This window comes from Drosophila sulfurigaster, chromosome 3 (genome assembly GCF_023558435.1).
Source record: "Drosophila sulfurigaster albostrigata strain 15112-1811.04 chromosome 3, ASM2355843v2, whole genome shotgun sequence".
Lineage (NCBI taxonomy): Eukaryota > Metazoa > Arthropoda > Insecta > Diptera > Drosophilidae > Drosophila > Drosophila sulfurigaster.
The window spans coordinates 14442128-14469533 of NC_084883.1; the positions used below are offsets into that span (position 1 = coordinate 14442128).

The 27406-nt window shown below is 35.8% G+C and overlaps 3 protein-coding genes across 4 annotated transcripts; 2 read left to right on the top strand and 1 right to left on the bottom strand.

The window, feature by feature from the left end:
• The first annotated feature begins 12635 nt into the window (after positions 1–12635).
• Positions 12636–23099, top strand: LOC133841883 (ell-associated factor Eaf). Of its 2 annotated transcripts, none has more exons than XM_062274723.1 (8): positions 12636–12706; positions 13889–14972; positions 15055–15147; positions 21065–21203; positions 21264–21472; positions 21539–21626; positions 21687–22185; positions 22272–23099. In XM_062274723.1, the coding sequence occupies exons 2-8, from the start codon at positions 14846–14848 to the stop codon at positions 22653–22655; spliced, it is 1539 nt and encodes a 512-aa protein (XP_062130707.1). In that variant the 5' UTR covers positions 12636–12706; positions 13889–14845; the 3' UTR covers positions 22656–23099. The 2 variants fall into 2 exon arrangements, with proteins under 2 accessions (XP_062130707.1, XP_062130708.1); XM_062274724.1 differs by lacking the exon at positions 12636–12706 and adding an exon at positions 12713–12730.
• A 2005-nt stretch (positions 23100–25104) lies between these two features.
• On the bottom strand, positions 25105–26304 carry LOC133841886 (serine/threonine-protein phosphatase alpha-2 isoform-like). The gene has a single exon (XM_062274726.1). The coding sequence runs from the start codon at positions 26214–26216 to the stop codon at positions 25248–25250; it is 969 nt and encodes a 322-aa protein (XP_062130710.1). The 5' UTR covers positions 26217–26304; the 3' UTR covers positions 25105–25247.
• Positions 26305–26374: 70 nt separating this feature from the next.
• LOC133841887 (lactoylglutathione lyase) lies at positions 26375–27366 on the top strand. Its single transcript, XM_062274727.1, has 5 exons — positions 26375–26541; positions 26616–26752; positions 26825–26911; positions 26971–27084; positions 27154–27366. Exons 1-5 carry the CDS (start codon positions 26470–26472, stop codon positions 27272–27274), a joined length of 531 nt encoding a protein of 176 aa, XP_062130711.1. The 5' UTR covers positions 26375–26469; the 3' UTR covers positions 27275–27366.
• The last annotated feature ends 40 nt before the right edge of the window (positions 27367–27406 follow it).

Here is a 27406-nt window from a genome sequence, read left to right on the forward strand (position 1 = left end):
TGTGTACTTATGCAGGTGAGTGTGTTGCGTTACTTAGGCTTAAATGACCACAATGCAACTCCTGCAGGCAGGATGCTGCGAAAATTACGCTGCGCTTCAATTTTAATTATGCCCGACAGTGTATTACATTTATACCGTTTCTCGCATTGCATTTCAGTTGCCATTACGGCTCGTTATAATTGCTGTTGTCATTGCAATGGCATTTCAGTGGGATTAATGTTGTCGCATTTTAATAAGGAACCGCAAGGATTTGCTCATTATGAGCGCAAGGATTTGCTCTGTATCGAATTCATTCGCCACATTGCAATTATCGAAAATATTAATATGATTTCATTATTTTTTGATACTCCAAGTGAGATTTAAAGGCTTAACAAATAGCCCGAGTTGAAAGTATATTTCTTTAAAATGCTTGAATTATAATGTTTGCGAATTTCTATATAAATCGAAATAATTTCTAACAATCTACTAAACTTTATAAGATATTCTTTAAACTTATAATAAATAAATAATATAAAATACTAAAAAACTTAATAAACATCATTAAACTCTTAATGGTTTGTCAATAAGATTTAAAGTCTATTTAAAGGCCTAATAAAATAAAATACCAAATATGTAGATTTAAAAGTAAGACATTAAAAAATAATCACATTTATTTAACTAAATAAAAATGTTTAAAATTACTTATTTAGGGATGATTAGCGATAGTTTTTTTATCTGCATTAATTTATAAAAATAAATGTTCGATAAAGGAAATGAAATAAAATAAATATCTAAAAAATTTCAATTGAATTATTCAAATCATAAAACGTAATTATTTGCTGATATTATCAGACGCCAGAGTAATGGGTAAACGGTTTCGATTATCGATCATAATAGACCACACAAGTGGGCATCGAATGCAATCAAGAACTCACAATCAAACCTCAGGTGGAAGACAAAAGCAGGCTGATTGAATTTACGATTATCGAGACAGGCGCCAGTTCGATTGTCAAGCTATTGATCTTTCGATAGATAGACACCCGAAGTATCGGAGACTGTGAATTGACAAATTGCATATCGATTACGGAGCAGAGCTTTTTTTCAAGTGTCGAAAAGTTTGGGAATGTGCATTTAACAAATTTTTGGCGCCAGTCACAATGGGCGAAAGATGTGTTAGGGAATTAGGGAATCATCAAATTTACATAATAACAGATCGTATTTCCAATTGAGGGGGGGCCCCTACTTCTACTCCTACAGCAACTGATCAACAACTGGCCAAGCAATCGTAAAACGACAACAGTTGGAGATGTCAAAATAGCCAAAGGAACATAAAAAACAACAAATGTGAAATAAAAATCGAGACAAGCGAAGCCAGAGTAGAAGAAGAAACCCCGATCCCGCAATATGTTAATGAAAAGACGCGATAAAAATCTTGTACAACATGAATGAGAAAACGAAACGCAGCAGCGATCAACACCACATTCTGTGGTCGAAGCAGATGCTGAAGAAAGTCCCAAAAAAACACACACACATCTGTTTGCTTCCCCCCTGTCTCCCCCGATACCCTCTCCACCTAAAGCGGTTGGTGTTAAAAATGAAGATAATAACGAGAGTGGCGCACGCGCTGAACGCGCGTTAACTCTAGGAAAGTCACCTGCTGTGCCGTCCCAGAGTACTGCGATCCTCTGCCCGTAGTGTAAACAAAGCGCCCCTCGGCGCTTCCCCCCTCATGATGCACTCACTCACTTAGCTATATGAGTGGTTATTAGAAATGGTAAACAAATCTCGAGAAAAACAAAAGTTCATAAATTTTCATAGCCATTTCGAAACATGCTCACATTGTAAATCACCAGAAACAGAAACGAGTCGCCTCCAATTCCTATTCCGATTCCAAGTCTGTGTCATGGTTGTGTTTGGTGTGTTATTAATTTAGTTGAAATGATTATTAATTTTACGCCATAAATCTCTACTCCATCTCGTTCGCTGCTTGAGCCCGTGCCTAGAGTTGAACTTCTATCTATCTTGGTTTCTTTTTTTTTCGTTGTTTGAAATCATGATCTTTCTCTGCATGATATTTAACTATGTGTGGGTAATTAGCTTTGAATACCAGCACCTGAGATGCCTCATTGGCCAAATTATGCTCATATTGTTGCTCATCGAAGATGTTTTTATGATTGATCATAAAGCATTTGTTTTTTTGAGTGTCTGCATTTCATAATCATCCAATAGAAATAAAGTCGTTGGCTCTTGCAAAATGATCGTAAATGGCATGAAATTTACGATTAAACCTGTTAGAAACCTTGCAGAAAACGAAACAAACTAAAAAAGTATTCAAGTAGTCAAATATTAAGTGGATGTTAAATTAGAATAGGGTTCAAACCTTGCCATCACTATCCAACTTCATCTTCATCTCTTTTTATGCAAGTTAAGTCATTACAAAATTGATTAGAATTTTAAAGCTACTTAAGTTCTAATTTCGAATGTTAATTTAAATTTTTACACTGGTTGCTGAACTGAAGATTACCTAAAAAGATATTTTATTTTATAAGACTATGAATAAAATATAAAGTATAAAATCTAAGAGAACTTGAACTTTGTTTATATGAATATTTGAAATGTACTTATATTTCACGGCTTGTTTAAAAATTCGAATATTTTGAGTAGTGGATTAAAAAAAATGTAATTAAAATATATATTAAAAAGGTATATATAATATAATTTTATTATTTTCTTACTCTTTTAATAAAGTGAAACTTAACTAAAATTAATATTATTATTGTTCTCATGATTATTTGAACAACAATGTTTTACAAAATTTGTGGAGCCTAACTAAAATTGGTTTGCTTCAAATTTGTTTTGCTATAAAAATACATTAATGAAGAAGAAATTTAAGATAATTTATATTGTATGCTGGTGCTTACATAGAATTATCATTTATTTAAGCTTTATATTTGTATAATATTGCAAGTTATCCATCCTTTCTCCGCATTACAAGTAACTTTCCTTCACGCACATACATACATATATTATAAATGAAACTCTTATCGCAACTGAAGGAAATCAAAACACAATCCCTTCTCTATGTGATAAACAACCGCCACGTCTTGCCGGAAATTTAAAGCGTTCAGCGCAACGCCTCCTCGCAATGGGGGCAACCCTATAATACACTACACACTACTATACGTCGTAGAGTAGTCGCATTTACCCTTTACAATCGCCTGGCCGCATAATTGGTCGGGCAATTCAATTACCCGATTCACGTTGTGTTTCGGAGCGAGGTGATTATGCAATTGCCATGTAATTTGCCACAATTATTCATATTAAAAAATGAGTTAGGCGCTGCACTCGTGGGATGGCGAGGGGGGCGGCGAGGGGGTGGCGAGGGGGTGGCGAGTAAGCAATTTTCACGCGTAGGTAACTTTAAACGGAGACGGGCTCGGAATAATAATCGCTGGCACATAAATATTACAAGCATCTGACAACTGAAAATTATCTGCTTCACTCACGAGCCATTTAAATCAATTTTACACTTCGGATTTCACACAAGCCAACTCAAGACTTGGCCTGGCCCGCCACGTCTCGGCGGTAGTTGGCCAAAAGGATATCATACAGCAAGGGAGAGGGGCAGAAGGGGCAGTGCAACGGAAATTTATTGAAAAAATGATGACAAACGAACGAAAATAAGCGCATGCGGCAGCTGCAAGGTGGTCCCGGAGGTGTGACGTGAGAAGCTGAAATTTAAGGCCAGCCAGCACTTGAATGTATGGCCAAGATAGACGCTGATTAGGGTTGCCAGGTTGTCCATCAGAACGAGCTTTTAGTTAAATATTTTTGAAAATATATTATGCCATAGAAAGTAATAATATTCTAAGAAATAAGCGATGAAGTATTCTTGAATATTTTTTAAAATATTTGATTTCACATCATAGAAGCATATCTTAAGAAATATAAAATACCTTTATAGTATATCTTAATAAATTTTAATATCATATATTTAATTTGTTGTCTTTTAATTTCGGATTTCAGAAGTAATTTATTTTCCAAATTACCAGGTATCAGCTGTTTGGACTGGCATTCCTCGTTTATTTATACAAAGTGTTGCAAAAAGTTGATAATAAACTTTCATTAATTTGAGATAAAGATTCATTTTAATTATATTCAATTAACTTTTTATTAATAGTAAAATGTTAACTTTCATTCAGCCCATATTTCCTAGTTTTAAATTAAAAAAAATGAATAAATTTTTGTAAGATATTCTCATCTTTCTTTCAAAAATTCAATTATTAATCTATCTATATTTTCCTTAGGATTAATAATTCTTTTTTTTTAGCAAAGTACTCCGTAGTCACACACTTTTCAAATTATATATATTTTATATATTTTTTTTCTTGCATATTTATGATTTTATACTTCGGATTTAATAAACAAACACTTTTCACATTCATATAAAATATCTCTCTTCACAATTTGAAATTCTTGACACCATCTGTATGCTTAATTTGACGACCTTTGCGACTGCTTGACAACCCTAGACTTGGCTCACATTTTGCGCTGTGGTGTCATAAACGTTGTCTGCCCTTCACCCCGCCACGTCGCTGCTCCAACAGCTGGGACACTTTGCGAAACGTTTAAACCAACAATTACGCGAGCATAAATCAAACAGTCGAGTGGAGCGTCGAGCCAGGCGGGCGGTCCAGACTGGAGACGGAGACTTGGACTTGAGACTGAAGACTGGAGATTGGAGAGTCGCATGCAGCTCTCGCCCAGAGACTGGCAATGGGAATGGCGATGGTGTTGCTGATGATGCGATGCTGATGTTGCTGCTGTTGCTGTTGCTGTCGCTGGACGCTGCCGCGCCTACTGCCGATGACGATCTGCAAAAAGGTGGCTGGAATGTTACACCGGCAGCCGACCGATACGGACACGGACACCGACACCATCTGCTGTCACAGCAGCAACGCCTCAGCCTCCAGTCTGAGTCTCCAGCTCCAGCTCGAAGTTTTGCTTATTGGTTTCAGGTGTCAATAAATAATAGCGCTTGCTGGCCAGGCCTCCAAGTCGCAGTCGACTCGCGATCTCGTTGAGATTAGATTGTGGTCGTCGCCGCGTTCGGCGTTCGTTGTTTCCTTTAGCGGGCGCTCGCCACAAATTTAAATAATTTTCGTATTAATTAAACACTTTAAAAACAATTTGCACCGCCGCACAAATTGAATTTGCTGCTGCTGCACAACGTCAAGGACGTCGCCTCGTTTGGCGCATGCTCAGCTTGCCAAGTGATCAATTTGTCTCCGAACTTGACAGCCGAATTATGGTTTAAAATGCTACATAATCAACTCATGAACTTGCATGAAATATGTCCTCATTCGACTGGCTGGAAATAAAGTTTAAAGAATTTACAATAGATAACGGCAGAAATTTATAAAGAAATTCGACTGGATGGGAATAAAGTTTAAAGAAATTCAAACATATAACAGATAACGGCAGATATTTATAAAGAAATACGCTACTAAGAGGTATAGAGTTTTAAATTCCTTTTATGCTTTCCATGTTCTTTGTTGTTGTTCATCCTATGTTAGTAATATTATCTATTTTATACAACATTTTTATAACAATTTTCTTTTAAGATGCCTCTGCCAATTGTCAAACATTTTAATCAAAACAAAATATTTGATTACTTTTGTTTCCTAAAAAAAACTTCGATATCTTGAGATATTAAAACAAAATACTGACAAAATGTATAATCAATGCCATATTTTACTAACAAATTTTATGACAATTTGGTTAAAATTTGGTAACCTTCTTTACAATCTATTTAGAAAACATTTACATACAACTTGACTGAATAATTTTGAAATTACTGAAATTTATATTTTGAACACTTTGAAAGTTGTATGATATGTATAAGGGTCTAAAGCTCGTTATAACTAAAATCACTAAAATGTCAAATCAAATTTCAAAACAAAAATGTAATTTTCAATTAAAAATTATTCTTAAAGCAATTGGAGAATATAATCAATTTCAAATTATTATATTATATAATACAATCTATTTAAGCACAGTAAAACATTACACCTGAATTTATATATTGTACCTCTTAAATCAGGTTATTTACATATGGGAGGAAATAAAGTAAATAATTCCAAATTACGTATTTAAAAATTTTGTTGATTCAGAGTCTTAAACATAGAAAGTAATAATTTAATTCAAATTAAAACCAAATTTAGTTTTCAATTAAAAATTATCCCAAAAACAATTGGAGAAAAAATAGAGTAATCAATACTAAATTATTTTACAATCTATTTAAGCACATTAAATCAATACACCTTAAAAATATATTTTTACATTTCAAAGATGTTATTTAAATTTGGGAATAAATAAAGTAATCAATTCCAAATTATTTGAAAATATTGTTGATGCAGAGTCTTAAGCATAGAAAGCAATGTTTTACTTTAAGTTAAAAGAAAATTTAGTTTTAAATTAAAAATTGTCCTAAAAGCAATTAGAGTAATCAATGCTAATAAATAATTAAAATAATTATTTTACAATCTATTTAAGTAAAGTAAAACATTACACCTAAAAATGTATTTTTTATATCTAAAAGACGTTATTTAAATTGGGGAATAAATAAAGCAATAAAGTAACTGCAAATTATTTGAAAATATTGTTGATTTAGAGTCTCAAAAAGTAAAAGTAATGCTTTAATTCATTTTTGCAAACACAATTCAATTTAATCATCGGTGGCATTTATAATTAACCAATTTCCTTTGGATCCTCGGGTTAGCTACAGCTACCCGAATTGGTGGCAAAACCCACACACAGACAGAAAGGCATTCACACTGTTCGGGGGTTATTCACAATTGAAGCCGTTGAATAAATCAACGCCACAAATACACAAAAATTGAATTGTGGCCATCGCTTGCGGCGCTTGACCGGCTGCTGCCCCCGTGAAACCCCGTGAAACGACTCGACGATGGAGTATTGTAAGCCGGATGATGATGATGATGGCGGATGCGGGGTGGAGGGAGGAGTCCATGGAGCATGGCCATTGCCTGCCAAAGGTGTTAATATTCAATTAAAATTCTAGGGATACAAGTCGAATGCCTAATAAATTAGCGCTCAACAAGCGACTTGCCAATTTCAATTTGTTTTCGTATCATTTTTCTGCGTTTCTCCCTGGCCAAGAGAGCAAGGAGTGAACGTGGAGCGAGGAGCGAAGAGGAGGTTTCATAATTTATTGAGCTGCGCAGGTGGCAAAGGGATTGCAGCTGAGATTGCTGTGGACTTCATATCCCCAGCTAGATCTCTTGTATGCGGTGTGAACTTCTCACACATTGCAGACAGCTGGATAATGTCAGAGTATTAAGTGATTTGGAGAGGAAAGAGTATTAATATTCTTAAATACTACTAACAAATAAGAAGATAAATAAATATACAAATACAATTAAAATACTAAAATGCATTATACAATCTTTTTTCATATATATGCAATATGCTATTATACAAATTTATTTGTTTGGAATTAGCTTGGTGTGAAATAAAGTTAAAGTTTATCAAAGCAACATATTTTTTATTTAGATATAACCTATAATTGGGATATAATTTATTTAGTATTCATTATAGTTTATATTTTGTATGATTTTCTAAGTTTTGTATTTTTAATATTTTCTTTATATTCATTTATTTATTTATTTTCTTTTATTCTTATAGTCTTATAGTTAAAAATGTAGTAGTAAGTACTAAATTTAATATAATAAAATAAAAATAAGAAATATATAGTTAAAAAGGAAAACATATGTGTTATCGTCAAATACCAAATTTTACAAAAATTTTATTATCTATTATATTTTGAAGACACAATTACCTATAAATCATAATTATGTAGTGAAAAGTTAATTTATCTCTTTCTAATTAAATGAATTTCATATTAAGTGTACACAAATTTAAGAATCGAAGCCATTTTATTATACATTAAAAAATTGTAACGAAAATAAAATAGTTTACTTAATTTTACGCCTAGCTTGGAAATTTCTTTTAAGAATCGAAGCCATTCTATTAAACATTAAAAATTTCTATCCATAATATAATTATTAACTAAAACTTTACGCCTTGCTACGAAATTTCTTTTCATGTATACTTTAAGCCAACTTTGCCAAGCAGATAAGATTGGAAACCAGAGCTATGTTCACGTATGTTAATAAGCCATGTTGTCAAATGCAAACAAATTCGATTCGCATCTGGAGACTCGAGTGCCGCGTGCCACAAGCTCTGCGTGTGATCTTGTAATCGATGTTGCACTTAGTTGGACATTTGTACTTACACCCTGGCACGCCACGATATCGCCACGATATAATGGACACACAGCCAGCCTCGATTGACGGCACGCACCGACAGACTCTGACTCCAATTCCAGGTTCAACAGCGCGATATTTATCGCCGATAGTGAGACTCGAGATGGAGTCTGGGTTGGGGGACAGAGAGACCCGTGGGGTCGCTTGTGCCTCTTTCTCGATGTGCGCTTGTTTGTTGTGATTGCTCATCGGACTGTGGCATCGTCCGCCTTCCACCGCATGAGGTCCAACGTTGTCGAAGAGTTTCAAATGCTGCAAGCAGGCAACAACTACAACATGCAATTGTGGGGGGCTTCCGATCTCAGCTGGCTGGGATCTTGATGGTCTGATATACGATTGCTGATTGAGTTTTAGCTCGAATTAGTTGCAATTGTTCATCGGCACGTGAATCAATATACAATAATTGGGGAGTATACTTGTTGATAACCGTTTGATTTTTACAAAAAGAAAGTTCGTGCTGAATAATTAGACATAAACTGATTGCGCGGAATTGTATTTATTATATTATTTTTGAAAATACCGCTGTAAATTTTCAGAATCTGAGATAGTTTCTTAAGTTGTGCCTCTAGAAGTTAACCTTGTTGTAAGGGTATATAAAAATGATAGGACACCTCGAAAAATAAGTATAATATTTGAAATAATAGAAAGTTAGTAATAGGTTGATTGTAATAATCAACCAATAATTAATTTTGCATTGACATTATTTCAACAACACATTTATTTTTTAATTATATTGAACTATTAAAGAATTTAAAGCGATTGAAGTCTACTTATTTATGGGTCTTATATTATTCTGTACTATTTTTAACTATGCCTATATAAAATGATAGGAAAAGTGCAAAAATTTCAAAAACTTCGCCGTTAAATTATTTTATTTTATTTTACAATTATTTTATTTTTATATAAATAAACTATTTTAATAATCTTTCTCTCATAATGTTGGACTTGGATTTTAAAGCTATTTCAATTTACTCCTATTATTACAATTTTGAATGAAAAAATATTAATACAAATATTACAAAATCAATATGACAGTTCATATTATAATACTTTTTTTCAAATATGATAAATGATTCATACATATGTATATGATTTATACAATGGATAGTTGAATTTTGTTGCCTTTCAGAATTGCAGCACGTTCATTGTAAAGTACTTGCGGTATATAAGGTGAATGTCTAACCCTTCTTGAAGTCTCTAGTCTAGTTTATGACCACATATTTAGCGTAATAACAGGCGGACAGGTTGCCTTTGCGTCCACGTGGAAATAATCGCAAACTTCAATGAAATTAACATAAACATTATTTATGGCTGCCAACTCTGTGGCCAAAGATGCAAGGAAAAGTCACATTAGAAACATTAAAATAATTTCAAAAGACATAAATTTTGAATTATGGTCGCACAACATGAACGTGAACGTACGTTCGTTCGTTCGTTTTTTTGCTCCGTGCTCCATTCGGTCTGTGCTTCGGATCCGTGTCCGTTCCCGGATAGCGAACGAGCGCTGTATGCGAAATTTTCAAATCAATTTGGCGCTGGCTGGGCGACTCTTGGAGTGGGATCTGCGCCAAGTGTTTTCACTATAATTACCGACAATTTCAAACGATCGTGCGAATGGGCTGCCTGGTGGGTCCTCTCCACCTCCCCTCCCCACCCCTCCCCTTACTGCTTCCCTCCACTCTCATGGCAACTGTGGGGAGTCCACTTAAATTGATTTATGGCCGCCTGATCGGGTGCATTTGTCAGGCCGTCGGCAGTTTTAGTTTGGTTAGTTGAATTCCAGTTGATACGACTACTAATTAAATTTACATAAGTGGGCGCACTTTTGACGGTGGGCGTGGCCGCGATAGCCACAAATCACAGCTGCCTCACATCGGACTTTCTCAGGTACGTGAAGTCCTCTCACCCTTGTCAGAGTGGTCGACAAGACGTGGCCTTGGCCTAATTTTTGTCTTCTCGAAGGGTCGAAGGGGTCAGTTAAGACAATGCGACGTTTAATGAGGGGAAGATCCGTTCAAGAAAATTGCAATCGTATCTGACATTTGTCAGCGATCAACGATCAGAGCTGACTTTCTCAGGCATTGCGAGAGATTTGTAATTTAATCAGCGCAACATTGTCTGCCTTTTTCTGGATAACAATTTGTATTTTGACTTTTCGCTGATTCTCTGACATTTTTTATTGCTTTTATTAAGACATAACCTCAATCTGGGCCAACTTACCGGTAACAAGGAAAATTCCAATTAAAGGAGACAAACAAGCAGCAATAACAATCACATACACACACACACATGCATATGTGAATGTGTGTTGAACAATGCAATAAATGAGCAAGTTTTGAAACGAAAGTGTCGATAGGCGGCAAAATGTTCGCAGTTCGAACTAACAACAACAACTGTAATAACGAGTCGAGCAGCAGAGAGAATGAGTGCGGAAGAAAGAGAGAAAGAGTATGTGTGTGTGCGGCAGTGCGACTAAAAGGAAGAGAGAGCGAGCAGAAGCTACAAAAGGAAGTGCCATAAAAATGCAATTTTAGATTTCATCAACTGATAAGAAAAGTTTTCAAATTAGCCACCAAATGGAATATGAAATATTGCGAATATTGCGAATTGAGAAACTGTAAAGTGAGCAAACAAGAACAACAACAATAATAAACAAAAAAACTCACATGCTTGATTAGAAAACAAAACAAGGACAACGGCGCATAGAGAACGGTTTGCTAACGGAAAGGCATTTATTCAGTCGGCCTACAAATTGCCGCCGTCACGCCAAAATATAGTTAGAAAGTTTTCTGTTCTTTATATATTCTCTTCTCTGGGTATTCATATATGTACATATGTATATATGTAACTATGCCGATAAAAATGTATGTATGATGAGTATGTAGTAATAGAAATGAAGTCGATGCTATTTTGAATGAATTAAAATGTTCAGAAGCAAAGATTTTATTGCAAACCTTGCTGCAAAGATACATTCATACATATGTATGTTATAACTTATTTATATTTTTGACAATTTGTTTTCTTTTCTGCATACTATTTATTGACCACCCACGCCCACTTGCTGCCCCAGCTTATAGAAAGAGAGGTACAGTGTGAGACAGAGAGAGAACAATAGAATGTAAACTGTGAGTACACGGCAAAAGTATCAATTTCACTTTATCAAATGGGAGCAATCGCTATGTACGAGATTATTATAATCAACGAAAAGGATAAGGAGGACGAATGCAAAGAAATGCAATGAAGCGAACACACGGCGTCGTCGGAAAATCTGAAAGTGCAGATCAATGAAGGAAGATCAGGCAACAACCTAGAGAAACGGTAGCATCGCCAGACGGCACCGCTCAACATAATTAACGCCCAATAATGAGAGCAGCCTCTCCGACTTGTCCAAGCACAAACAGTAGCTGTTGCTCGACCGGCGCCTGTGGGATTTATGCCAATGTTAATGATGATCTCTTTCCTTCTTCTTTAGGAACAGCCATTGCTTGTGTGTTTGTGTCTGTGCCTGTGTGTGTACGTGAGATGCCATTGTTTGCTTTTAGTATTTTACCAGGGCATGGTGTTAATCCTGAGGGCGGCATTTTGTTTGTTGCTTTTAGGCCGATTTTCCAAATGCTGATGTGATTTTAATTATTGCACGCATATTATATAATTGCTAGCCGATAAATAACAAACAACAAACGAATTCTATTATATGTATATATCATTTCTATTAAATATTTATGTTTTTGTTAATGGTAATTGATTTAATATTATTTTTAATAAATATTACGTTCTGAATATCTTCATATTAAATACCTAAATTGTTAACTAGAGATGTTTTAGAGAACGATTTATTTTACTTTAAATGTTGAATCTATGGAAGTAAGAAGTTTATTTAAATGTAATAACTGACAATTGTTCATTAAATCGCATGTTGCATTATATACATATGTTTTTTATCAATCTGGCAGCCTATGTCAAAGAGTGTTGCAAAACGCGCTCATTTAAAATTTGGTTACTGCAACAAGTTTTACAGTATTTTCAGTTAATTATATGAAAGACGCTTGCCATTGCACCAGAACAGCATTTTGATATAAAAATACTAAAATCTTCCAAAACTGTAGCAACGTTTTTTCAGTTTTCTACAAGTTTATGATATAAACTCATCTTTTGTTTGTAAATTGATACATTGGGAACGAAATGTTCCTTATAAATAGTGGTTTTAAAATATAAAAATATCTTTTTGTGAGTGTAACCAGATGGAAAAAACAACACATGAGTATTTCGGTATATTTTGCATTCTAAATTAATATATTTTAGAGTTATGTCTGCGGTCACACCGGTAGTAAGTCAGTTTTTAACAAGTCGTTTCGTGGGTCGTGGGTCGTGTAAATATTGTAAGAACTTATTCAAAATATATAGTAAGGCCAAGCGAATAAAAAACCAAAAAAAACACCGTGGCAGTGAACTAATTTTATAATATGAGTGCATTGTGCATAGGCAGCACACAGTGTAAATGTGGACAAAGGCAACAACGGCAGCAACAGCAGAATGCACACCAATACACTGACACACGCATACGCGTACATATACATCTATAGGCATACATATGCATATGTATATTTTCCGTCTACGTTTCAATTTGATTTTCGGAAATTTCACCTTCGCTTTGCTGTTTTCGGCTATTTCAAACTTGTTTTTCAGCTGTGTCTGTTTCATAGTCTCATTTTTTCTTATTTTTTTTTTGTTCATTTACCTTTGCCAGCCGCTCACTTTTTTCGTTTGCTTACGTATTACGTGTGATGGTGTGCGTGCGTTTCACAAAATTATCGCTAATTTGCACCAAAATGGGATGTAAAGTGGCATAATTTGATGCGTATTTGAATACGTATCATGCATACGTACGCACATACACACATTCACACTGATGTACTTATGCGTGCATGAGGTATGTGTGTACATGGATCACTTGCTATGTGAACAGCTGTAATTTACATAAAGAAATTGGCAACTCTTACACGGCACGTGTAAGTGTACATTTCACATATGTATGTGTTTGCAGGCAAATGCTTACGAGTGAGTGCCCGTGTCTGTGTTGCGTGTGGTTGTTATCGCGAAATTGCCTTGCTGTCTGTGTATGTGTGTCTGAATGTGTATGTAATACATTCGTATGTAATGTTTATTTGCATTGAATTGTGTATGTTATATATTAAAACAAAATGAAAGACTAATTGTCACTGCAAAATAGTGTGGTCTATCTTCAAAAACAAAGAAAAATGTTTAAAATAATAATCGAAAATAGTGAACGATTTGCATTAATGATGCGTAGTTGTTGCGAAATGTGTGTCAATATGTGAGACGACGGCGACGCGTCAAAACCAGCAGGTGCAGCTGTCTAGTGTTGTAAAGCGAAATAAATACATATGTTATGATGTGTGTGTGTGTGTGTGTGTGTGATTGTGAATGTGCAAGAATGTGTGTGTGAGTGCGAACAGTGCTAACATATGGCAAAATATTGCAGACAAATATTGAGAAAAATTGTGATGATAATAATAATAATTGTTGCATTTCAATTGCAGCACCAATGTTGCCTAAAGCCAGCGATTAAAAAACCACACACACAAAAGTAATTAAATGCTTATAAATGAAGAACTGTGCGATAAATAAGAGAAAACTCCAATATCATCAATGCCAAATGTAACAACGAAGAAAATTGCAAAAACGCCGCCGCCTTGGAGAACCTGATACAAAATCAAAAACAACAAATTAATTAAAATATATCTAAGGAAATCAAAAAATACGTTGCGTACCTTACAACAAAAAGGAAGAGAGAAATAGCGAGATTTAAACGAAAATTTATTTTTGTTTTTTTTTTTGTTTTTTGGTTTATTTCATTTCGTTTTGCATCGATAAAAACGTGTTTGTTTTGCGTGCAACACTTTTTTCCAACGTGCGAAAAAAGCATTGCAACGTTCGAAACAACACGTCGATAAGTAACGGCCGCAAAAATTCCCAAATCCGTGGCAACTAGCAAACTGCAGCGCCTCAAAGCCAAAGCAGCTGCAAGTCAACGCTACGGCGGCAATTATCGCAAGTCCGGCAACACAGGCAGCAGCAACGGAGGTGGCGGCGGCGGCGGTGGTGGCAGCAGCGGGGGCGGTGGCGGTGGCGGTGGCGACATAGCGTCAACAACATTTACAACAACAAGCGGCTACAATTATCAACGCGGTGGCGCTGCGGAGGAGCGTAGCTTTGCTGCAACAGCGGCGACGTCGGCGTTGGCGTTGGCGTCAGCCGCAGCCTCCGAAACAGTTGGTGAAAAGTCATATCATTACAACAACAACAACATCAGTAGCAGCAGCAACAACAACAACAATTATCAACAAAAGTCAAACTACACCAGTGCCAATTACAATAATCAGACCCAAACAAACCACCTGCCTTATCACCAGCATACAGCATACAACAGCAACGGGAACGGGAACAGCAGTAGCAACATTAGCGGGAACGGGAGCGGGAGCAGCAACGGGGCTACGATGATGATGACCAAACAAAAGTCAACGCTCAATGAGCGCCTCAACATTGGGGATGAGGTGCGCGAGCTGAAACTGGGCGCCACATTCAATCCGAAAAACACATCGACCGCATTTCACACAATCAAATGTGAGTTGCTTTCATACATCTCTTATATATCGTTCCGTTCTGATGACTTATGCAATACCTCCTCCTCCATCTCCGTCTATAGATGACTTTAAGCCAGCGAGTGTGGATACCAGTCGAATGGCAACTGTCGATGTTGGCTCCAATAATCAAGTTACTGTTACCGTGCCAAATTTAGGTGAGTTTATCCCATCATCAGATGCTCTATCTATTTTTATCTCACTCTATTCGATTGGAAAACAACTAGTATCTAATTAGCATGCCACTTGTTTCATATTGAGAGATCAGTGTCAACAAGCAGGAAAGTTTCAGTCAAGTTTTGACTGTAATAGACCCTTTAATTGTGTTGTTTTTAACAAATTATATTCAGTTTCCGAAATTTACCAAATTTCTCTCGAATTGACTTTTGACTTTTATTCCTTAATACATAATCGTCTGATGGCTCTGATATTTGAGACTGATTACAACATGTTATAATTTATAAGTGAGTTATAATTTCAAATCTTAACGATTTTTTTCATGTATAAAATTGAAGAATTTGAAAAATTCTAAAATTTTTCTTGAGAAAGTTAGCTACAGAAGTCAATGTGAAATGTTTTGATATATCATTATAATAGCTCAGAATGTATACATATTTTTAGGAAACTTAATAGACCCTTTTTTCGCTTGCTTCAAAAGTAAAGGGTGTCATAAGTATACAAATCAAATTGAAACCGGAAATGCTTGCATTTTGATGTTGTTGCTCATGCTCTCTCAAGCTAAGCAAATCAATTAACAGAACACAAATCAGCAGCTGAATTTAATGCAATACTAATAAACAGAACTTGTTTGCTGGCCAAGAAAACAACGACCCTTTGCGACCCAAAATGAATCGCGTTGCAGCAGCTGAAAAGCAACTTGTAATTGACACAATAAAAACGCGACTTTAATGCATGGCAATTGCAACAAAAGAGCTTTCAAGACTTCGGTTTGCTAGATTGAGATTCCAACTCTCTCTCTCCCTGTCTGTTATTCCTCTTCTCTATCTGTCTGTCTGGGTGATGACATAATTTTGTGGCATTATATGAAACGCTGCACAAACAGACATTCATAGATACTCGCACAAATTAATGCCTTTGCCTTATGTATTATTTTGTTTAAGCGAAAGAAGCAGAAAAAAATAATGCAAAATGGGAAAAAACAAAGAAACGACAAAAAAATAGTATAACTACAACCACAAGCTAAAGGTAGCCGACAACGATTGAGAGAGCCAAAGAAACCAAATTACATCAAGTCAGGCAAAATGCAGCCAAGCGTTCAGGTTTCTGTTTCTTTTTTTTTTTGTATTTTGCCATGCCAGACAGGCGCAGTTGTTGTTGTTGTTGTTGTTTTCGGTTGTTGTAACAGTTGTTGCTGTGCTCCATTACAGGCGAGTTGACTTGGTTTAGGTAACGCTTCGTTGATTGCTGCCCTGACAGCGACAAAGATTTAGGCGGCGTCCATAGACAGAGACGCCAATCGGTCAAGTGTATTTAGTCAAAGCGACGTTCAATTTGTGTTCTGCCACGGTCCAAGAAAACCAGACAGCAACTTGGAGAGGAAAAAACAACAAGACCTTGATAACTGTTTAGACTTCTCTGGAACGTTCACTTCATGGAAATAAAACAGAGCAGCTTGATTTTAATGCAGTTGCCAACTGAACTTTGCACTTTCACTTTTATAGAGAAGATTTCAACTGAAAAGATTCAGTAAATAAAAATAATGTGTAATAAAAAAAATCTTGTACAAAGAAGAATCTCAAATCTCACTCCAGTTTTTCGTATTACAATCTAACTTTTTTACTTTTACTACAATAAAAGACAATTTTTATATGTCTTCGTTGATAACTCAACTTGTGAAATGCTCACTTGACGTGGCAACTTCATCGACGAGTTGTATTCATTTGAAATTTTCAATTAAATTATTGTATTTTTAGCACAAAGCGCGGCGACAGAGCAGCGATAACCACAAGATACTTTTGTATCTGTAGCTATAGCCATACGTTTGCAATGTGATGTAGTATTAAATTCTACGTAAAACTAATGCAAAACACAAAAGTTTTATTGTGTGGGCGTCTGTTGCACACATTGATATATACATATGTACATTCGATATAGATTTTTGTGTATCGTATGACAACTGGCGCCAATCAGATTAGTTTTGATACCCGGTAGAAGGTTATAATGAATGAGTGATATCTTCAATCTCATTAGGTATTCATTTATATTCTTTATCAGCTTCAACTCTCGAGACTGTATGATTGAATGTCTATTCTATATTTCTACTCCATATAAATGGACACGCTTAACTAGACATTTGTTACTTGAATTTTAGTTTTGTCGACTAAATGGGATTCCCATTTCTAGATTCTATTTCCCTTTAAAAATTACTTCTATAAGATGTGTAAATTAGATAAATACATTAGCCATTTATGATATTGTTATTGTGGATTAAGATATTGTTATTGTGCATGCAGTAATTCATTTTTACAACTATTCTAAGGAAAAAGTTAATCACTGGAAATAATATTTTGTTTAGTATGTATTAGATAAACTTAGTATAAGTACAAGTAACTGCAGTTGAAACATAGATTGAACTTCACAAATGTTTATATTACTGTCTTAGTACCTATCTAGTATTCTTTTCAAGTGAAAGAACTTCTGTAAACTATAAACCATTTGGTATTGGCAATTCTTGAGAAGATGATTTCCAATCTCTTTTGTGTCGAATGTTTTATTTCTTATAATATATTAATGTATTATTAGCACAAATCAAGTTGTAACCACAAAATGCTTTTGGATCTGTTTCTATAGATATACGATGTATATTTGTGGTCAACGCTACTTTTTTATATTACATTAATCCAGGCTGCGAATTGAAAAATGTAGATTTAAACATCTATACTAATCAAAAATATTACTGAAAAAAAAAATGCGATTTTAACTTAAATTTACATTTAAAAACATTTAAAAATTTTAAATATAAAGAATTTTTAAATTCACTTATTGTATTCAGTTTTAGGATAAAAAATATTATTAAAAGTTCGAATAACCAATTTTAAAGTATAAATATATATTATTCTTGCTACTCTAAATAGATAAGATATATTTATTGGCAAAAGTGTATAAAGTATTATGTCTGTTTACATGCACTTGAGACTTAAACTATTTCAAGGCAACAACTTTCAAGCACGTACCGTGAGCTGTCGAATTAACTCTTTCGTGTTTTTGGTTCTGCAATTTCACAACAGAAACAATCCGATTTATGCTTATCGCATTGCGCTACTACAGCATTATTTATTTTCAATTACATAGATACTCTATCATATGTGCGAGTGTATGTGTGTGCAAATGAGCTTCTTCTTCAGCTGAATTTGATAAGGGCACACGACTAAACACACGTTATCAGCTGTGGCAACAGAATTCAACCAGGTGGCTACTTGGATATAAGAAGCTTACGCTTGAACTCCATGTGAACCTGTCTCTGTCTTCATTACAGATGCACACACTCGCTTCGGTTCAACTATCATTAGGAATACGTCTGTGTTTGTGTGCGTGCCTAATTATGAGTTATATATGCATGTGTGTGTGTATGCGTTGACGTCAAAAGTAAACGGTACTTTTGCATCTTTCATTTCTCTCTATGTGGTGCTTTTGGCACGACGTGAATAGTCTGCATTTTATTGTGGAATTTTTCCACAGCTCTTTTCGTTTCGTCTGCTTTATTTAAAGAGTGTGCGAGAGAAATGTGGAGCGCAGGGAAGGGGAGGAGGGCATAAAAACTAACGTGAGTTTTTGTTTTCGACCAGCTGTTCTTTCATTGCACTCCCACACGTGCGTGTAAACGTATGTGAGTGTGTCTGTAAATATCTGAATGCATGCGAGTGAGTGAGAGCAATCGCTCTCTTTTGTTCTCGTTGCTCTTTTGCCACGCCGACGGCATGCGCACGCACACACACACATACACTCCAGCAAGACTTACAAAGTGCAGGTGAGAGCGAGGCAGATAATGTTGGGATAGTGCAAGTTCATTATCAATTGCATAGAAGGAACTGTTACTTATCAATGCTATGCAAACAAATTCACAAACACACACAGCATCGCTAATAAAGTGTCACACACACTCACGTTGACTTTTGTGCTATAGGGTTGGGCACCTAGCCATGTTAACTGCACTTTAAATGATTGCTTACCAAGTTACACACAATCACTTGTTGTGCACGTGTGTGTGCGTACGATTGGCAGTGTGAGTAACGAGTACATTCGTATAGTATTAATACTCTGTTTACTTGCAACAACAAAAATTCCAAAAACGCAACCGGATTTCGTTATACGATTTCGTTGAATGTTGCTTGTTGTTTTTTGCTCTGCTTTTGTTTGCGTTTGCTGAGCCGCTGCTGCTGCTCTCCGTGTTGTAGTTGTTGTTGTCGCTCAGCGCGCACGCTTTCATTTTATTGCTTTTTGACTTGTGCACTGTTGTAGTTGTTGTCGCTTTGTCGCTTGGCTGAGCTTTTGCAGTCATTGCAATGTGCATCTCAAACTGTAAGCGAACGAAGCGAAGATTATTCAACAGGCGAAAGGCAAAAAACACAGGCCAAAACAATAAACAACAACAACAAGCACAAAGCAGAGTTCAAGTCAAATGAATAAATAAACCGAAAAAAAAATAAAACAACAATTGCACACACGCAAACAGCCTTGCTTGTCTTTTCTCTCTCTCTCTCTCTCTCGGTGCTTGTGAATGACTTTTTGCACACAAATAAATACTTTTGTTTGTGTAAACAATTTGTATTCAGTTTATGATAATTTTTGAATAATTAATTATTTGTATTGCTAAAGAATCATGCATTTTTTGCTGTTCTTATGGTTTTGTGTGGGAGAAAAATTTCAAATTAAAAAGTCAAGAGGTTTTTACTGATAAAAAATAAGAAAATATTTATAGATGTACTTATCAAGTTCAAAAGATAATATATATTTATATTTATATTAATGCTATGAATAAATTCCAAATTAAAAGCTGATAGCAAGTTAAGTATCTCTAACTTTTGATATTATAGGCTAAAATTATTCTATAAATTTTATAGTATAAAATTTACCAAGTTACGTTCGTATTTAATCCATAGTTGTTTCGAAAACTATATTTATTTTTGTAATTTTATCAAAGATAGCGTCTAAAATAAATGGGGCATAGTAAAAAATAATGTGAATCGCTCATAATTCATGTGCGAATTTTTTTTCGCATTCATAAGAAAGTGCTTCTTCTTGCTTGAGAGAAACTTTTGTATAAAAATATCAAAATCAACCTGGGTAACAAATTGAATTGGTAGAAGCGTTAAAAGCTCAGCTTTCACTATAATTGCAAAAAAAGTGTTGGCCAGATTTCTTATCAGATAATTGAATTTCTTATCGTTTGCTTGCGGCACTTAATTCTTATACTTAAAATTCCCAAAAAAATACAAATAATAAAACACTTGTGAAATTAACGCATTCAAGCTGAAATTGTTGATTTTCTATCTTGAGTGACAGTCAAAACACTTGACAGCACCCAACTCACATCTGTTGAATAGTTCGTTGGGAAAACAAGATAAACAATTAAATTCTTAGGGGGTTCAGCACTTGACCGAACCCGCCTTTCAAATATTTATTTCGTTTTGTTCGCATGATTATCGTTTCATTCACTCGCATTTCTGTTTGTTTTTGGGATATCTGTCGATTCATCGCTTAATAATGTTTATGTAGCAATTGTATTACATTTAATATTGTATTTAAGGCATCGTGTTAATTTCCGCCGTTAATTAACATTCACTTTCGAAGTAAAATGTGACGTTCCGCACTCGTAATTCCCGCTGTCAACTCGTTTGATCAGAAAAACAAATACAACAACCAGAATTAAATGACAGAGTTGAACAAAAGTTCAGGTTTCTACCCTAAAATTTGATAGTACTCGAAGTAGGCTTTGTCGGCTGACTCAACCGATAAAGTAGTTAAACATTTATAGACATTTTATGAGTATTCTGTGTTGAGACAGAAAAGAAAATGTATTAATATAATATATATATTTCTCGTTTGCCTTTGCAGAAAGTTCCGGTGTGCCTCATACAGTTTATAAGGGTAATCACAAAAAATATACAAAAGAATGCTTAATAATTTTCGACAAGGAAACGGGTGCTATCACAATAGAGAAGCTAAATCACAATATACAAGTCAAGAAGACAAGGTAACGTAATTGAATTTTAATCAATTTTTGAACGAATATTAAATTTAATTCAATTTACAGAAGCGAAATGTCAAACAAGCCAAGCTTGATGCCAGCTACAAATGCGCCCTCCGCTTTCCCCAATGGTAGTGGACCCGGACCCGGATCCGTATCCGGCTCTGGCTCTTTGCCCGTGCCCTCCTCGGGTCCTCGACCCACGCCGGAGAACAGCACCATGCGCATAACATCCAAGACGAAAGTGTCCACAGGCAGTCGACGGAATAACATAAGTGAGTGAAGAGTTATGGGGGGAATCTTGGTATGCATCATGCTAATGTTATTGCCATATCTTGCAGTTGATTACAAGCCCCGCAATTCGCCCATGCAGCAGAGCTCACCATCGCGTCCAGTTGCCTCGCATCGCAGTCCACAATCAGCACCAGCGTAAGTTAAATCATAATGTGCCAACTCGACGAGCTGTTTGTTGAAACGATTTACTTTCAGCTGGCATGCCAACAATGCGCAACAAACATTGCCAAGCATCCCCATGCTGTTGGACGATGATGACTTTGGTCTCGGTGCAGCAATGCATAATGGCGGTCAGGCGAATATCTCGGGCTCCTCGACGGGTTCCTCGGTTGGCCAGCCGGATTATGCGTCATCACACGGGCACATGGGCAAACAAAGACAGGCGCCGTTGCAAAATCATGCCAAGCGTCAGCAGCTGACTCAACGCTCCAGTCCACCCATGCAGCATTTGCAGCAGCAACGGCACGAGCAACAGCAACAACAACACCACCAGCAGCAGCAACATCAGCAGCAGCAGAATTATGGTCGTGGCAGCAGCAACAGCAACAACTACGCACAACAACAGCAGCTGCAGCAACAGCGACCATCGTTTAGCAACCATAACAGCAATAGCATGCCCCTGGATCTGGACTCGCCTAGCCATCATGATCTGTCCTCACAGTCCGTTGCGCAAGCGGCTGCCGCGTTGGAACAGGTTTGTTGTCGTCCTTCGACGCAATTAAGAATTCATAGTTTGTCATATGATATAAAATTGCTCATACAAAATCTTTTTAATTGCAGGAAATGGCCTCCAGTTCGAGTTCTGATTCGGATTCGAGTGACAGCGATAGTGGCAGCGATTCGGATGACAGCAGTGTTCAGGATCAACCTCAGTCACAGCATCATCAACATCAAATGCAGCATCAGCAGCACCACAATCAACATCATCAGCAGCAACATTTGAATCAGCTGCCCAATTTGGGACTTGGTTCGATATCGCCTGCTTACAACAACCATCATCAGCAACAGCAATCGCATCATCATCACCAGCAGCAACAACAACAACAACACCAACAACAGATGCAGCAGTCTGGCATTTATGCATCCAACAATGGATTCCCCAATGATTTGCTACAAAACGATCTGCAATTGTCCTCAAATTCGTCCGATGATGATGACGATTAGCCGTTTTTAATTCTCTTAACGTGTTTAGCTGTAATTATATAACACACAAACAACAACAAAAACTGGAAAACTAGACAGAGAACAACCAATAAATGTAAAAACAAAATCTAATAACAAGAAACAGCAAAACTGAAAATACACCTTTTATCGATATTGATTCTCTCTGCGTTTAATTAAGTTGAAATTATTAAATGGTGAATTTAATTGCTAGTGAAATTTTTATAAATAAATTATTAGTTCTATGCATTCAAAACAAAAAAAAAACATACAATCATAACATATAATCTATTAAATAATAATTTTTAACATTATCTATAAAATTTCAATTACACAAGATACAAAAAGAAAACAACGTGCTGCATCAAAAACTACAAAGAAAAAAACGTTAACGAATGTAATTGTAATTGTAAAAACAAGACAACAAAAAAACACAAAAACAAAGAATGATACGTACGTTTGCCAATATTTCAATGTACATTAATTTTAGTACGAAATCCAAGGTTATGTGAAACTTGTTGGGAATCCTGAAGAGCGCGCGCAATATTTATAAAGATACACAACAGATACTACGATACTACTACTACGACAACAAACAAATTATTTAGTTTCTAATGGAATATACACACACTCATACACACACACACACAATCACACATTTAATTGTTAAGTGACAAAAGTGAAAAGGAGAAAAAGAAAAAATGACCAGAGCGGATTTTTGCCATTAATTACGCATTTTATTCTAAGCAATTTTCAGCTAACATTTAGAGATAATATACAATTTGACAAATAATCAAACAAACAAACAAACCAACAAACACCAAAAGAGACACGACGGACAGAGCAACCAACAACAATAGCAATAATTAAATCAATCAATTAAATCACAACAACAACAACAGCAACGCATGCTTATAATTTGTAATTATCAATTAGTTTATGCTTTTCTATTTGTTTAATACATTTTACTTTTGACTTCATTTATGCCAAATTGGATTTAACTACATATGATTTCTTTTTGTCATTGTTATGCAATAAATAGTTTATGTTTAAGTATAATTTTCAATTATATTTGTTAGCCTACCATTATACATATTTAGTATATTACAAGCAAGAGTATTTTGTAATTAATTGCTACAGCGCCCTTTGATTAGTGCCCCCGTTAACTACAACAGTGCGGAATGAAGACATTAATGTTTTTTTTAGCTCATGTTTTATTTGAATTTATTTGTAATTTTTTTAATTAATTTGTAATAACTATTATTATAATTATAATTTTGTTATGTGCTTGCAATAATTTAAAGCAAAGAAATGATGTGAAAAAAACCAACAAAAATAAATATGCATTGAAAGAACTTGACAATTTGTTTCATATTTTCATAGTAAACATTGTACATACATAATTTTTGGAATTTTGCGGTGCAATAATACTCATAATACAACTCCTTCCAATAGAGCAATGCACTTTAAAGAAAGAGAAGAAAAGAAAATTAACAAATATGTCCACACAATTAAACTTTCTGTTAACATTTATATGGTAATAGCATTTAATTTTGCCAAAGCAAGAAAACAAAAACTAAAATCGCATTTGTAAAGAACCATCCAGAAGGAAAACGACCAACAGCTGAAACGTCTACATCAATAGAAAGTTGAGGAAAGAAAGCCAGAAGATTTATTAGAGAGTAATATGATTATTTTTATTAAGCTTATACTTAGTACTTACACTAACGAATATAATGTCGATTGATTTCCAGGCCATAGATTACATACATATTTGTTTTAGAAATTTACATTTGAAACACCAAAAAACAAAATAAAAAAGAAGAGAAAGTAAAAACATAATTAAATAGAAGGAGATGAACAAGATCAAAACAATTCTGATAATCATAAGCACAATGTATGTAGGACTAATTATAATAATTCTAAAACGATTTACATATATAAGAATGAGGACAAAACTAACATACTAACATATTATTACAATGATATGAAATGAAAGCAAAGTAGTTTAATTGATAAGCAAATGTACGCTATATACTAAATGATATATTATATATTATACATACATATATTATTATACTTATATACACCATGCATACATACATACAACATATATCCATATACATACAAGATGAAAATATTACTTACGATATACACCACATACCACATACGATATGGTTACGGATACAAATACGATATACATATACACACACACATAAATGATAAAGATGGCGACGACTCCAGTATCTCAGAGTATCAGTTAAATTAGTTCTAATAATAATAATGACCAGTAAAAAACAGTCAACAAAAAACACCAATACAATGACAAATTGCAACGTTATGTAAATATGTAAGAGCCGAGACCACACACACACACAAAAAAAGAAGAGATAATTGCCCTTGAAAATGCCTTGACCATGTAAATAGACTATGTATCGAAGAAAGAGAGAGATAGAACGAGAGATTGCGATCTCTTTACTTAAAAGAGCAGCGAAGTGAGAGTTTCGCGCAGCTTGGATGCCGATTACAATTAAAATAAAGTGAACGAATTATGTATACACCATTTGACATATATATACTATATAAGATAATGCATTACAATGTTTCTCCATCGGTTGATTGATTTTGCAGCACTTGTGGTTTAATGATAACAAAATGACACACCAACGAGGCATTTACAGTCAACACGGCGCCGCTATTGTCAAATAGATTGCAGTAGTTGGGTGCTGAGAAGATGGTGACCAGTCTTCGTTCCGCAAAGAACTCGTAACCATCCTCAACCACCTGATGTGCACGCACTATCAAGCTAAAGCCATGCGATTCCAGAAATGTGGCCACAATGTCCGAATTAAAGGTGACACCCACGCCTCGATCATTAGTGCCCCAGCCGTCACAGTTCGTCTCGGGATCTGACCAAAGCAGATCGCAAAGCAGTCCCGTCATGGGCACCTCGGTGGGTCGTGGCAGTCGGCGTATGGCATCCAGTTCCTTGAGATCGGGACTTAGTCCGCCATGGCAGCAGAAGATGCGATTCTCTATAATAGCGGCCACTGGCATGCAATTATAGCAATCGACAAAGGTGCGCCACAACTTGATGTTATAGCGTCGCTTGCACTCGTCATAAAAGCCATACATGCGATTAACATCGGCGGATTCATGATTGCCGCGCAGCAAAAAGAACGTGAAGGGATATTGCAGTTTGTAGGCGAGCAGCAATGTGATTGTCTCGATGGACTGATGGCCACGATCCACATAATCGCCGAGGAACAGATAATTGGCTTGCGAGGGGAAGCCACAATTGTTGAAAATTCGCAACAGATCTCCATACTGACCGTGTATATCACCGCAAATATTGATGGGCGCGTGCAACTCCAGCAGCATGGGTTGAGTTAGGAAAATGTTGCGAGCTTCGCGGCAAATTGACTGTAGAGTCGATTCAGAAAGTGTTACGCCATTTCTTGGTGATTTGTTCGTTTCCAGTCTGTGTATGATGTCCGACAAATTCGAGCCGCCCAGTAAATTTTCAGGCGGCTTTTTCCAGTTGCCAATTATGCGACGAGCCATAATTTCGACTTTTTTCAATTTGTTAGTTTTGAATTGTGAAACGGTAGATTTTCAATGCTTTCAGTCAAACGTTACACAGCACTAGTTGGGCGAAGAAAGCTCGATTTGCTTATCGATGCGCTATCGATAACAATGTTTAGACAATCGTTTCCAAAACAGCTGACCGGTGATATCTTAAAACGTGTAGGTTAAAACTGTTTTCTGTACGCAGAACATTCTACAATCTGTCAGGTTAAAGACTGTGCTCCATACAATGGGTGATGTTACAGGACTGAGCAACGCGGAGGCCGATGAGCTGTGCCAAATACAAGATGCGGCTACCAAGGTAAGTTTCCATTAACTCAAATTGGAAATGGTAACAATAAAAATCCAATTGTGTTTTTTTTTGCCATATGCTAGGACTTTCTGTTCCAACAAACCATGTACCGCATCAAGGATCCGCGTAAATCGCTGCCATTTTACACCGGTGTTTTGGGAATGACTTTGCTGGTTAAATTGGATTTCCCAGAGGCAAAGTTCTCATTGTATTTTATGGGGTGAGTCAAGGTCGTCTTATCTTTCAAGTGTTCAATGCGTTTATATTTATATTGCTTAAATGTGACTTGCAGTTATGAGAACCCCGCCGATGTGCCCAAAGATCCCAAGGAGCGACGCCAATGGGCTCTAAGCCGCAAGGCCACCATCGAATTGACCCAGTGAGTATATAATTACAATCTTCATAATTATGCCATTAACTAATTACTTGGTTATTTAGCAATTGGGGAACCGAATCGGATCCGGATCAAAGCTATCACACTGGCAACAGTGATCCTCGTGGCTATGGACACATTGGCCTTATGGTGCCCGATGTCTATGCAGCCTGCAAACGGTTAATATAGCATTCTCCTTGTTTTCTACTACAGATATTTTGAATAGCATCTCTGTATTAACTTTTTAGCTTTGAGGAGCATGGCGTGCAGTTTGTGAAGAAGCCCGATGATGGCCGCATGAAGGGTTTGGCTTTCATCAAGGATCCCGATGGCTACTGGATTGAGATTTTCAATGCCTTCAGCGTGTAATCTGAAGCATGAGATTAAAGTTGCGCCCCCCTTTTATTTTTGTATGTCAATTGAATGTTTGTAATAAAAATCGGAGTAATAAAAATCCGTATTCGCAAATGGCGTGACAATTGCTGATATTAATGGACACTT